The 13,954-nt window shown below is 56.3% G+C and overlaps 1 protein-coding gene across 2 annotated transcripts in view; it reads left to right on the top strand.

The window, feature by feature from the left end:
* The window catches only part of Myom2 (myomesin 2), a 65,631-nt gene extending 64,064 nt beyond the window's left edge, over nucleotides 1-1,567 (top strand). For both annotated transcript variants that reach the window (XM_015504658.2, XM_048792835.1), the window contains exon 37: nucleotides 1,221-1,567. In XM_015504658.2, coding sequence (XP_015360144.1) covers nucleotides 1,221-1,538 — 318 coding nt within the window. In that variant the 3' untranslated portion in view covers nucleotides 1,539-1,567. The remainder of the gene's footprint in view (nucleotides 1-1,220) is intronic.
* Nucleotides 1,568-13,954: the final 12,387 nt, after the last annotated feature.

Raw genomic sequence — 13,954 nt, 5'->3', positions numbered from 1 at the left:
AGGTCACCACAATCTCCCCCCCCCCGCCTCTCTCTGGCCATTGTGACCATCTCTACAGTGTCGGAGGATGGAGTGGCCCCGGATCCTGGACACGACTCAGGGGTGCAGTGCCTGCCTCCTGTGTGCGAGCCTCCGGGTTCAATCCTCAGCACTGGAAACAAAACCAAAAGCTAAACTCAGTATTCTGAATCCTCAGACGGCACCTCTGAGACACAGAGGGCGGTGACACTCAGGCACCGTCAGGGCCCACCAGGTCTGACGCCCCTGGTCCGTGGCCACTCAGGAATAGCTGAGCAAGGAGGAGGTGGGGCACTCCCCCACACTCCCCCCATGAAGGTGAAAGCCCCTTCGGCATCAGCAGTCACAGCTTTTATGAAACACATGAAAGAAGTTCTCCACTCCACTTCTCATTCTGGAATATATAATGAAAACCCCTGATTGGAGATTTAATTGGTTGCCTGTCAGTAGAATTATTGATATTTAATTGGTAATTCTCTGGCTGCTCCAGTGATTCTAATGCAAGGTCACAGGGACATGGATACTTGAGAGGATTTTATCAGGCCAAAATGCAAAAATTTATAGACCTTCCCTTTAGCAGCTGACGAAGCCCAGAGAGCCCTGGGACAGAATAGAAATGGCTCTTGTCTAAAGATGTAATTGGAAATCAGCAGCTGCGTTGTCAGAGGCTGAGAGTGTCTGCACGTGCACTGAGAGTGCAGTGCTGCACCCAGCTTGCTAGCTGTCAGAACACGCATTCTCTGGATGCGAAGAGGAACTGGTAAAAGGATTCATTTCTGAAATAGAGGGACTGTAGAAACGGTTGAGGCACCTGCTATGAAATGCAGAGCTCGACTGCCCACACATTCTTGACCGACCCAGGCCCGGCTCCCAGCTGGCGCTCACTGAACCACTCCTTTGGTTTCTGGGTGAGCTGCCATGAAACGGGCCCTCCTCGTGCCTGCTCTTCCAGGACTGTGAGCGGGAAGGGCTGTCAGAGCCGTGTGGCGGGGATGCCAGGGCGTGCAGGGAGGGCTCTCCGGGCTGTGCAGGGAGGGCTCTCATGGCACGTGCAGTGCTCTCTGACGCGGTTTAGGGTGACTTGCTGCCCGGGTGTGGGACAGGCTCGCAGACTGGTCACTGTAACGATGACCGTGAGCACTGGGAGACGGCCTGACCTCCCTTTTCCCCTCTCCCTTCCCTCCCCACCGCTTCCCCTGAAGACCTTGAATCTGACCTGCACGGTGTTTGGAAATCCGGACCCTGAGGTGGTTTGGTTCAAGAACGACATGGACCTCGAGCTCAGCGAACACTTCTCAGTGAAGGTGGAGCAGGCCAAATACGTCAGCCTGACCATCAAGGGGGTGACCTCCGAGGACTCAGGGAAGTACAGCATCAACGTCAAGAACAAGTACGGGGGAGAGAAGTTCGACGTCACCATCAGCGTGTACAAGCACGGGGAGAAGATCCCGGATGTCCCGCCGCCCCAGCAGGCCAAACCGAAGCTCATCCCAGCGTCCACCTCTGCAGCAGCTGAATAGGGGTCCCAGCCTGGGGTGGGTGGGAGGGGCTGGCGGTCGCAGGGTGCCGTGTGCTGTGCGAGCCCCCGCTGAGCCCCAGCCCGGCCTTCTGTCTGCCTTCCACATGAAGAGCCTTTTCTCTCTCGCTGATTCAGGCCGACACAGATCCACCGTTTTGGTTGTCTTTCCCTAAGGTGACACTAGCAACCCACATGTCCCCAGGAAGGCACAGCCTGCCAGGAGTTCCCATAGCTGCAGAACCAGGGCCAGCAAGAATTTTGGGGTGTCATTTTTGCTTCTCTGTCAGTGGGTGGCTGTTGCATTGAGTGGTGGCCAGCGGTCCTGGGAGCACCTTTGGTGAGGTGGGCGTAGGCAGACTGTCCAGCACTTGACCTTTATTTCGTGACCAGCTTTCACTTATTTTCCAAGGTGCAGCAGTCGTTTTTGTTTAGCCATCGTGGTTTTTAGGAAAGAAGCAGATAAAGGAATGAGTACCTTAGACCACATCTTTGAAATCACAGGAGCGGTTTTAGGTTCACAGAAAAATCGAGAGGAAAGCTCACAGACTCTTCATACACCCTGCACCCAGTCATGCAGAGCCTCCTGCCAAAGTAAATCTTCTCAGAGTTGTGCACGTGTGTGGGCCTGCACAGACGTGCGTGTCACCACAGGCCACCGTGCTCACTAGGGTCCACTCTGGGCCTGGTTCATTGTGTGTGGGGGGGTGGTCTGTTTTCTGTAACGTTATGCAGTGACTGAGGCCTGGTGCCTTGGCTGACTTTGGAGGTTCAGGGCAGGTGCTGATGGCTGTCATCCCGGCTCTGGTGAGGACTCGCGGTAGGTGCCATCACAGCAGCAGAGGTGCACAGAGGGGAGCTCGCTCCACCAAACAGGAACCAGAGCTAGCGAGGGGCTCCTTCCTAACAGCTTGCCTTTGAGAGAACTAGATGGGGCCCCACGAGGACTGTGCTGGTCCCTTTGAGGGCACACCAGTGGCCTTGGTGCCTCCTGCTAAGCCCTGCCTCTTCAATGCCGCCACACTGCCACACTGGGCTCAATCTTCCAGTGCTGCACCCTGGGGACACGTTAACCTACCCAGCCCACGGGAGCAGGTGGGCAGGTGCAATGGCATGGGGGCCCTGGGGCCTGGCCCCCTCAGCCCTCATGCTTCCCCGACCACTGATCTCTCCACCAGCACCTTGGCTTATACCTTCAACATTTCCTAAAGAAACAGCCTTTTGTTCTGAGTGACCCGAGCCACCCTGAGGCTGTACAGACAAGGCAGAGGCCCCGCAGCCCCGGGACAGGCTCCTGTCACCTCCTGCTTTCCCAGGCACTGGCACAGCTGAGGGCTGGGAGTGGTGTGTGGCTGTTGTTCAGCCCCAGGGGAACTCTGCGTGCCTCTGTTTTACCAAGAGTGCCACCGCTCCTTGTCCCGGAGTCCCACCTACGGCTCAGCTCCGTTGGGTTGTCCCCTGTCCTCCCTCCTCGGGTCTGTGACCCCCTCTCCTCCCTGTCTTCCCAGGAGTGGGCTGGGTGTGGCTTGTCCTCTAGTCCAGGGTGTGGGGTGCTCTTCCATCATGTCGGGCGCCTGTCTCTGTCAGCCTTCACGACTTGCTGAGGCGTGTCCTCTCCTCTTGCCCATCTCTACTGTGGCCGCGAGTCCAGCCCTCCCCTTCTTGGAGGGAGTGTCTGAACGTACTAATTGAAATTCTCTCCCAAGTAAGGCCCGCCTCCTCGCCTCATTTGCTCATTCATGGGATCTGTGCTGTGCACCGGGGTCAGAGTCCACACCGCCCTCTGTTCTGTCCTTCACACTGCTCCAGCTCGGCCTCGTGCCCTTTCGGTGTAGCCTGTGTGCTCCCGGCTTGGTTTGCCGAGTGGCCCCGACCTTCTGGCACGATGCGACACCAGGGCCATCTTGTGCCATCTCTGCTCCAGCCCTGGAGTCTTCTCCCAGGGCCCGTGGGTGGAGAGCGGGGTTAGAAACCCAGACGGGTGGAGGGTCCTCCGGTGTCTGTCACACACCTTCACCCCACTGCTCTGGTGTAAGAGGAGGACGTGTGAGGGGGGAGACTGCTCTGACGGCCAGTTGCCCCTCAGAGGCCGGGGTGAAGAGCCAAGGACCTGGGGAGGATGTCCCGGCCGTCCACTAGCTTCCTGTGTGGCTGGAACTGTGGCCGAGAGCGGTGCTGGAGTCAGGAGGTGGGAGGTCAGCTGCCCCACCTCGCTGGTTCCCTCTCTGTCGGCCTCACATGGTAGCCAGGAGCTGTGCACGGGCCACCAGGCAAGGGACAGCTGGGGAAGTGCAGACAGCCCTTCTGGGCCGCTGATCTTGGGCCGGACAGAATCGGTTCTCCCAGGACCCCAGGGAGCCTCTGCCCACGAGCCGTGCTCTGCCTTCTGGTCGGTAACGCTGTGGCCCACGCTTCCTAAGAGCAGAGGACGTGGGGCTGTCTCCCGTCACCATGGTACAGCCATCGAATCCAAGGAGCTCAGGCTTGGCGCTGTGCACCATGACCACACCCCAGTCTCATCAGTGGTCAATAGCGTCCTTCACGGGAGGGACCCGTCTGTGCGAGTCCAGGCCAGGGGAAGCAGCCCTGTGATGTCAACACTTTACTTTGCAAAAAGATCTTTGTCTTTAATCCATTGATGATTTTGAAGGCAAGAAGACAGCGACTCAAGGCCAGCCTCAGCAACTTAAGGGAGACCCTGTCTCAAAATCAAAAATCAAAGGAGCTGGGGTACAGCTCCGTGGCAGAGTGCCCTGGGCTCCATCCCCTGCACCCGGAAGCCCAGGGTGAATGATGCCACTTATGACGAGGACGACACCCTCTGAGAGCTCTGTGGTAGCTGGAGTGAACTTGGGTCCTGTGACCTTGAAATGGGGTGTCGGGGCTTTGTACATGAGCAGCTGCCTGCTGAAGCCGTCCAGCAGTGCCACAGGGAGGTGTGGGTCCAGGCAGCTCGGCCGTAGGCCGTGCTCCCTCCAGGAGCCTGGAAAGGGACTTCTCCCCTGCTGCTCAATTCTTAGCCTAAATCCCAGATACCAGGCCCCATGGGCCAGGGCCATGTGTGGCCAGCGTCCCACGGTGCTCTCAGGTGAGATGGCCCACCAGGCGGCAGGCTCCAGGCAGCACCCACCACGTCAACACAGGCGACTTCTCTCCTGATTGCTTAAAAAGCTTTTCTTCGTCAGCACTTTCTTTCTTTCAATTATTCTTCTTTGTGATTTCATTAAATTTAAGTCTTTCTTTACGGAATCTCCCATTTTGTCCACTGAATTTATTTCTTAAATTTCACTTCAATTGACAAAATAGTTGCACATGTGGATGGTGCAAAGTTCCCACGCCTGTTTCCAACCTGGAGTTGTCACACCCGAGCGACCAACGTATCTGTTGCTTCACATACTTGCTTCTCTTTAGTGGTGAGAAGTGCAAACTCGACTCAGTATCGTGAAGTGCAAGGTGCACTTTTGTGTGGCTGTTGTTCCTCTTGCATGGGTCGTAGCCTCCTGTCTTTGATCAGCCCCCGCCCCTCCCTGCCAGCCCCAGGTGGACACGATCGCTCTTCCTGGAGCTCGCCGCTCAACATTCCACCATGGGACGCCCACCCTTGTCCTGCAGCTGCTCCCTCCGGAGGACGATGGCTGCAGGTTCCCCAGGTCACCCCGAAGAGCAGCACTGCCCCCCTTGGAGGCCGGGCTTCCCATCGTGTGCACCATCTTGTCCTGAAGGTGCTTCTGTTGTGACGCCAGCCTGTCCTCTCAGGGTGGCCACTGCGTGGTGCTGGGTGCCCTGGGGGTGCGGGTGCCTCTGCTACATGGGCTTCATGCCCTTTGGAATTAGGCTCAGTGGTGGGGACCGCTGCATCCTGTGGTGACCCCCTGTCAGTGTCCTGAGGAGCCTCTGCAGCTTCCGGTGGCCCCACTAGGCACGTGCCCCTCTACCTGCCCTCTGTGTCTTTGTGACAGTCGCCTCCTAGTACGTGTGGGGTGAGTCCCCCTGGGGTTGATTGGCCCTTCCCTGACGGTCACAGTGAGCAGCACTGCGAGGACCTTTGGCCGTCTCTGTTTCTTCTGACCAGTGTTCATTTGGGCCCTTTGCCCATTTTTGGGCATTTTGAGCTATTGTGCCATGGAGTTGTGCCCTGGCATGTCCTGGGTATTAGTTCTTGCCCTGCATGGGGTTCACTAGGTTTTCCCAACCCCTCTTCTGGCACCATACCGTGTTCACGTTTGCTGCCTGTCTCGGGGTGTATCCACGAAATCTGTGCAGACCAAGTCCTGGGGCGTTTCCCTGCAGGCCTCCTGGTGTTTCCAGGTGGGGCCTTCCATTCCACTCCCTGATCCCTGTTGAGCGACTTTTCCCTGCGGTGGAAGTGAGCCTCCAGTTCCACTCCTCGGCATGTGGACTCGCAGTTTCCAGCAGCATTTGGAAGAGACGACTCCGCCTTCCTCATGTGCCTTTGGCAACTTTGTCAGAAGTCAGGGCCGGGACCGCAGGTCCAGGTCTGCTCTCTGCCCTGTGCCGCTGTCCCTGTCTAGCTTGGTGAAGTGTCACATGGTGTCAGGGTCTCTCCCCACACCACTTGCATGTGGCCTTAGAGCCACGAGGAAGATTCTCTTTCTGTCTCTACAGTTAATTGGAAAAGCAGGGCAGTTGGGTGCCCCTCAGTGGTGCAGTGCCGGCCCAGCGTGCACGAGGCCCTGGGTTCTATCCCAGGGCAGGGGGAAAAAAGAAAAGGCTGTTGGTAAGTTGGGTTGTGTCTCACTTCTTTCAAAATGCTTTCCCCCCAGCAGTTCAAAATGGAATTTTGGATACATCAAGAGGCAATAATTACAATAAGACTTGTCAAATTTATAAGTATATGACCTAAGTTCAAATCAAATCACAGTTAACCCTCAGGGTTCTGCATGAAGAGAGTCGCCAATGCCGGTGACATCCGGCCTGACAATCGGTGCAGGAGCCCCCACAGACACACACACGGCCATGTGGCTTTGCACAGCCTGGTGCCCTCTGTACATTGGCCCGCCAGCCTCACAAGCTCTGAAATGCCCACGGGTCCCTGGCTGCTGCGCCCTGCACCACGTGGGCCTTGGTGGGTCAGCGGGATGTCGGCCAGTCACAGGTGGGGGACCCCTGAACTTCTGAGCCGGTCAAGCTGAGAGGAGGGGCTGCCCAGGAAATGTCTTTTCAAGTGTCTGCATCCCGTGTGTGGCTTGTTAGAAAAGCTCTCCTTTAAGGCTTCCAGGCTGAGCATCCCAGCAGTCTGCAGCTATCACAGTAAGCCTGGTGCACCCCGGGGTGCTCCGGGGCTCAGTGTGCCCCCGACCCAGCCTCAGTCCTTTCCTGGGACCTGTCCTCTTGGTTTCTTTCTGTCCTGGCATGTGACGGATGGAGTTGGAAGTTTCAGCCTTTTAAAGTTTTTAAAGGCCTGGCCTGCGGTCATGGTCCTGGGGGACCACTAGATGGCGCTCATGCAACAGACACCGGGGCCACGCACAGGCCAGCTGGTCCCTTGTGCAAAGGCTTCACTTAGGGAGTGAAGATGGGCCGAAGGCAGTAGGCTCACCCCAGTGACAAGGACGGGCTGGCCAATGTCCGTTTCCAGGAAATAGCAGGCCATTTTGAAGGTAGATAGAGCTTCTGAGTTGTCCCATGATTTGCACCTGGAGGAGGAAACACACCTGGTGAGGTGCAGGGCTCTGATTGCCTCAGCACAGCCATGAAAGTGTGATCTACCTGGACAGCAGGTGTGGGGCGTGGATTCTGAGCACCCCTGTCAGGGAGTGTGTGAAAGGCAGCAGGTTCCCTCGTTTGTCAGAGCCATAAATTAGGGCACTGACATTCCCCCTCGAGCGCAGGACGGCTGCGAGCTGTCACAGCAGGGCCTGACCAGGACCCAGGTCCCTGTCTTCCTCCGTCCAACATTTTCTCTGCCGTTGTTCTGCTTCTTGATTTTATAGGACTCTCCGGGGCATCTGGGCGGAGCAGGGCCTGCAGGCGTTGGATTTCATGGTGACTAAACATGATTAACTTTTGTCACCTTTACTTTTTTGTTTTAATTGACTCTGTGAGGTTTAGTTAGGTAATGAATGGGATGAAAGATTACTTATGATAGTCTTATTTTTCACTGGCTTAACGTGGATTAATGTCTTATTTAGATCTTACCCGTGGAAACATGACCGTATTTTATAAACAAAGGGAGCATATTACAGAGGCACACTGGAGGAGGACGTTGGAGGAGTGGATGAAAAGCGTAGATGGCACTTGACACCGGGCAGAGAATCGGATCCATTTGCTCTGGACCCCAGCGGGGCGCCCAGTGGCCTTGGGCTCCCTTTGTGGCTTCACTCCCCCAGCCCTGGCCAGTGTTCATCCAGCCACTTTCTGCTTTGGCGCTCTTGAGGGTCCGCTGCTTCCCCAGCAGTACTACGCCTGTCCTTGGCTGAGTTGCTGAGAACTGGGGCCTTGGGGAGAGCGGGAGGGATTCCAGATCCACACCCGTCCGGGCTCCTTCAGCCGGCGGCAGCCTTGACACCCGTGTCCTTTCCTGTGCCTCCGTTTCCTGTGGCACCAGCATCCTCAGGCTCGGGGGTGTCTGTGTGTGCTCCTGGGTCCCCTGGCCACAGCGGGGCCTCCTCCTGGCCCACCAGGCTCAGCCTGTCTTGGCCTCGGGCTTTCCCATGATTCCCTCCAGCAGGCTCTCGGGATGCTCACTTCTCATTTAGGATCAGGTTCTTTCTCAGGTTCTTCTTGTGAGAGATAGAAAGTCCAGTGGTCCATTTTCAGAATGCACTATTTAGCCTTAAAAATCGGCTAAAATTGGGATGTAGGCAAGGCAGCCACCTGGGAAATAGCAGAATGGAAAGCACCACAGCCTACGGATGTGGCAGATCCAAAGTCCACCACCTGATCAGCCCCTGGACCAGCAGGTAGGGGAAGGGGTGGTCTGACCAACGAAGAGAAATCTCTCTGTTAAGAAAGAATAACTTAGAAGAGGAAGTAAGAGCTGCATACATGTCAGAATGCATGCACCCCAGGAAGGCTTTCCCACCACGACAGAACAGAGGGAGAGGGCCATAACTGAAGGGGTATTTCTTAAATTACCCAGTTAGCCAATTGTGTGGATTGTGATCCCGAGTTCTTCCTATCAGGTCAGGGGCACCTAGGGATAAGAGCGGGTGGACGCCCACCCGGGTGTCCTTGCTCTCCAGGCCTTGTTTGGTAGCACACCCTCTGCAGAAGTCCTTGGCCTTGCCTGGCTATTCCAAGCACCTGTCTAATTCCTCATGACACCCCGGCACACCTAACAGCCTCAGGTCTGAGAGGTGGGGTGTCGTAATTCCTGTCTTTTTCTGATGACTCTAAATACAGAACCACAGTTCCTGGCCTCGATGAGCTGAATGTGGCTGTGCTGACCAGAGGTGGGCGCCAGGGAATAGGCCCTGCTCCCCTTCCTGGCCTTCTCGGCTACGTCCAGGCTCCTGCCCAGGCAGCCTGCAGGAATCTGAGGTCCACTGGGGAAGTCCTGGATCCGTGGTGCCCACTGCGACAGCAGACAGCCTGCTCTTTCTTCCTTTGACATTCTTCACAGGTCCTAGTCATGTTAGGAACTCATCAGTCACTGTGAAGCGAGAGGGCAGCTGGTCCCTGAGCTCCCAGGCAGAGGGACAAGCATCTCCAGGGCTCACCTGCAGCCTGCAGGAAGCAATCTCAGGCCCGTGTAGCACAGAGGAGCCCAGCAAGGCAGGAAGGGCATCTTCAGCAGGTGCAGAGAGAGGCCAGTTGGGGCATTAGGAAAGAGGGGTCAGCTCATGGGGTACGCACAGGTTAGAATCCAGTAGCAAAGTAAGACAAAGTCTTTCCAGGATTCTGGTGCCAAGGAGCATGCAGCTCCCTGTAGGTGCAGAATTCTGCTGAGGCCCAGGCAGGGCCTGTGGCTGAGAGCGAGTGGGTCCTGGTTGTGCAAGGCCAGGGAGGCTGCTTTGAAGGGTTGGGGGACCTGCTGACTGGCCAGCAGGGTAGAGGTGCAGACCCTCCCTGCCACCCAAGGATGGCATCTCCTGCCAGAGTGATTGTTTTCGAGGTGCTCCACATTTTTTCTTGAACACAGAAGTTCCAGGCACATGTCTCCACATTTCCCCTTCTAAAGATTAAGAGAAAGAAACAGAAAATGAAAAAAGAGACGAGTTCTTCTGTTCATCCCTCTGCTAGGCAACCTGAGTCGGCAATGGAAACCTCCCACCTGGCCCCAGCCCCCTGCCTTGCAGACTCGAGAAGTGTCCTTTCCCTGGCCAAGTGGTCTGCTTCATCCCACTGCTGCCCAGGGCGGTGAGACCAGGCAGCAGGGCTCTGCTGGCCCACTGAGCCCGCGGTGCATGCTCAGCTCTCACAGGGTGTTAGAGGAGGGCAGTAGGTCAGGGAGGATGTGTTTCTTCCAGCAAGAATCCACTTCATCAGCCGGTGAAATGGTGCTTGAACGGGCACCCTGAGATCACTCAGTTCGGTACCCACGTAAGTTTCAATCAGAATTACCCATGAGCAGAGGATTTACCAAGCATGATGACGAGTACGAACGAGGTCACAGGTCTCCGCGTTCATACAGAGCTGTTTCCCTGTCACCTTCAAGCACTATTACATCAGGCAGTGAGTCTGTGGCTTCTTTGCGCCATGGCTCCCCCAGGGCAGACATGGTGCTGCTCCCTGCTGCATCTCTGCTCTGAGAGTCATGCAGCAAGAACCCGCAAGGGCCTTCCGTTCACCTCCGACAGAGCTCGCGGCAGGTGCTCCGTGGCTGTCCCGCAACGTGGGACCACCGGGCTAGCCAGGGGGGTCTCCGCTGGGCACTCCGGGCTGGTCCACTTTGCATTGCTAGAGGGAGCTGAGGAAGCACCAGGAATAGGAGCTTTGAAACTCAGCCCTGCACACGTCAAAGGGAGCATAGCTGTATAAGTTATAATCTGTCAACCAGACTCAACTGGTCGTCTGTCTGTGCATGACCAATTCAAGGACAATTGTGCTTTGTGAATATTAAAGGCTGATGGTGGTGACTTCTGGACGGGTCACCATCCTCTGTGGGTTTTCTCCTCTCTCCTTTCCAGGTATGTGTACTGGGCTGCTTCTGTTTGTAATGTAAAACCTAAGACAGAGCGCTTTAGGAAACTGTGGATAAAGGGCACACACACACATGTGCACACACACACACACACAAGCGTGTGCACACACCCTTGGATTCTGGATGCAGCTCAACCTCCTTCCCTCCCCTCTCCTTCCTTGCATCCAGAATGGCCACTGAGGGCCCAAGGCTGAGCAGAACTCCTTTACCTCTCTGGTTCTTAACTACCTGTCAGTTCTACCTGCTCCTGTTGAGAAACAACTGGCCTCTTTCCAATTTTTGATGTCGTAACCAGTATTAGATGAACGTCCTTATTGATGACTTTTGTGCATTTATGAGCCTTTCCTAGGGTACAGATGCAGAAGCAGGAGGAGCCACGTGCCACCGACAGTCGGGGCACTGCCAGGCTGCTCTCTGGAAGGGCTGTCACACTCATGCTGCAGCCAACTGAGTGTGATGTTCCCGTTACTCTGCGTTCTTGTGCACACCTGTCCTGATGGTGCACGGCTGCGGCTGCAGAATGGTGTGTAGTTGGAGACAGTTCCCTCTGGGGTTGGTTCTGATGGCTTGCAGATCCACTTTGGTTTTCTCAGCTGACAACTGTGTGGCTTACAAATGCCCAGTTCCTTTCTTTCTTTATGATTCTCATGAGCTTTACTTTTCTTATTGGGTCTGCAAACTCCACCTTGGGGACCCTGTGAGTAGGCACTGGTGTAGGAGGTGGCAAGTGCACTGGCCACTGCCGCCTCTAACAGCCACTGTTTCTAGGTCCGCAGGTGCTTTTGTGGACACCACGTGTGGGTTAGTGAAGCCCCTTCCCACTCCTCCTTGCTGGCATGGCTGGGGTTTGATTTCACGTCACAGGATTCTTCAGTACTCATCATGTCTGCTCGGTGCTCTTTAGCAGGTTGAATCAAACACAACACGTTCTAGGGTGCAGCCATCCTTGAAGTCCGGATTATTTACAAATAACTGCTGCTGGGTTATTTGCAGCTGTGTAATTGGGGACATTGCACTGGTGTTCCTGTGACCAGCCCTGTCACTGCTCCTGGTCTGGGTGTCAACCACAGGTCTAGCAGAAATCTCCTGTGGTGTCCTCTGGATCCGGTGCTCTTTGTGATCTGCCCTACAGTATCACGGGTTGATGGTGCCCTTCTGTGAATTCTGAGGCGACCAGAGCAGTGTAGTCTTACTTTCAGGGTTCATTTTGTGCACACATGGCAGGCTCACGACGGCAGAGTCCTGCAGCCTGTCTTGTGACTTAAAACCCCTGTTGTTGCTGGAGTCGGCCCCCCACGTCCATTGAGTCTGTGCTGCACTCTTCAGTCGACGGGCGAGAGCCTTGGGTTCGGCTGTGCACGGCTCAGGCGCAGCCTGTTTCTGACGGCCTCCCTGCGGTCTCTGCTCACAAGGTCCTGCTCTATTTTGCCATGGTAACTCTGCCGCCGTCTCCCCTCGGGGATGGGTGCCTAGTTCATTGATCTCCAATCTGTTTCCCTCACTGAGGCAGGCGTCTGAGACACACTTTCCACCCACCTGCTGTAGCTCGTCTCCCTCTTGTGCCCTGGGGCCTGGCCGGTCCCCACCGCGGGCTGGGGCTGTCGCTCCCAGCGGCTGGCACTTTGCCAGTGCTGAGCATGGCAGCTCAGGTAGGGCTGTCACTCCCTGTAGGTCTGCAGCCTTAAGAGAGTGCCTGCGCACCAGAGCAGGGACACTGAGGGGAAGCACCGCCCCGGGCATGGAGTCTCTCAGTCAGCCCCATGGACGCATCATCGTCTCCCGGGGCCCACAGCTGGTGGATCTGGGGCTGCTGCGGGGCTGCGCATGTGCCCACTGTTTCCATGGCGCCCCCTTCCCCCAGGTGTGATGCAGCTGCCCCCTCAGATTGGCGGGTCTCTCTTCCCCGGCACCCAGGCTCCTCCTGGTCCTCGCAGTTGGCGAGTGGGTCTCTACTGCTGACAGTGCCTCTGTCTGCGTGTGCCACCCCCCACTGAGGGCACCCGGGCAGCGAGTGTGCGTGGCAGTCATGGTGAAGCCGCTCTCCACATCTGCGTGCAGGCCTGAGTGTGACCCGAGTTTTCACCCCATTAGTAAATCCTGAAGAGTGCGATTGTGGGTCACAGGGCAAGAGTGTGCAGCTTGGAAGAAACTTCCAGATTGTCTCCCAAAGTGGCTGAGCCCTTCAGCACTCCCACAGCAGTGAGTGAGAGGACGGGCTGCTCCTTGTCCTCTCCCCTGTCTGTGCCGTCCGTGTCTGCATCTCGCCTGTTCTCATTGGCCCCAGGTGCTGACCTTTGGCTCTGTGGCCCGAGCCTAGCTTCAGTGAATCTTGGCTGTCCACCCAGGTCCAGCGAACCCCGCCTGGCCAGCAGCCCAGCTCTGCCTCCTCCCGTCCTCTCTCCTCCTGCTGCAGGGCTTCCTGGTCCTTCAGGAGCCACGGACGTCACAGTGACAACGTTGTTGGGGATTTGCTCCCTTGTCTCTGTCTGCCACGTCTCTCAAGCGGGAAGCCTCGGGATGGTGCTAGGAAGGAGGTCGGGGACTGTGCTCTAATTACACAGCGGCTTTCAAAGGCAGAGCCGTGCACGCCTTCCTCGGGTGTTCAGATGGACACAGGGACGAGGCGTTTGTGGCCACTGTTAATTCTAGTTTATTCCCAGGCTGTCACCAGGACCTCCAGAGGTGCTGCGTGCTCTGTGCGGTCTGCCCTGGGGACGTCCGGGTGTGCCTGGAGACGAGCCCAGCTCTGTGTGTCGGGCCTCAGCTGCTCGCTTCAGTGGTTTCTTTCCCTTGTTTGTAGTTACCCCTGTCGATAGGCCACTTCTCTGTTGTGACCGCTGCCCTTCCAAGGGCCGCCCGGTTCCAAGGCCGTGGTGTTCTCTAGGAAGCAGAGCTGGTGTTCTGTAAGGACAGGTGATTCCCAGGAGCCCGGAACGCTCTTCACACATGATCAACGTCTCTTCTTGCACAGTCCAGGCCAAGCCCTCGAGGGCATCTGGTCTCCCACCACCTGACCACCCAGCTGCCCCGCTGGCCTTCCTAAAGCAGAGCCCCCATAGGGACCCCTTCCAAAGCCTTCCAGTGACCCCCTGCTGCCTACAGACGGAGTCTCATCCAGTATACCTTCCTTGAACCTCTTCTTTTTAAAAAATATTAATTAATTAATACATTTATTCTAATTTGTTATACATGAGAGCAGTCCCACCATCTGTCTCTTCATCCCCGTACCTAGGGTAAGATGTCCATCCCATCCCACCGTCTTTCCTGCCCCGTGCCCCTCCCTCCCCTTTGCCCTATCCATGGAGGCATTCCTC

Source organism: Marmota marmota, unplaced genomic scaffold (genome assembly GCF_001458135.2).
Source record: "Marmota marmota marmota unplaced genomic scaffold, marMar, whole genome shotgun sequence".
Lineage (NCBI taxonomy): Eukaryota > Metazoa > Chordata > Mammalia > Rodentia > Sciuridae > Marmota > Marmota marmota.
Note: the sequence above shows the minus strand (reverse complement) of the source record. Positions and strands in the feature narration are given on the sequence as shown.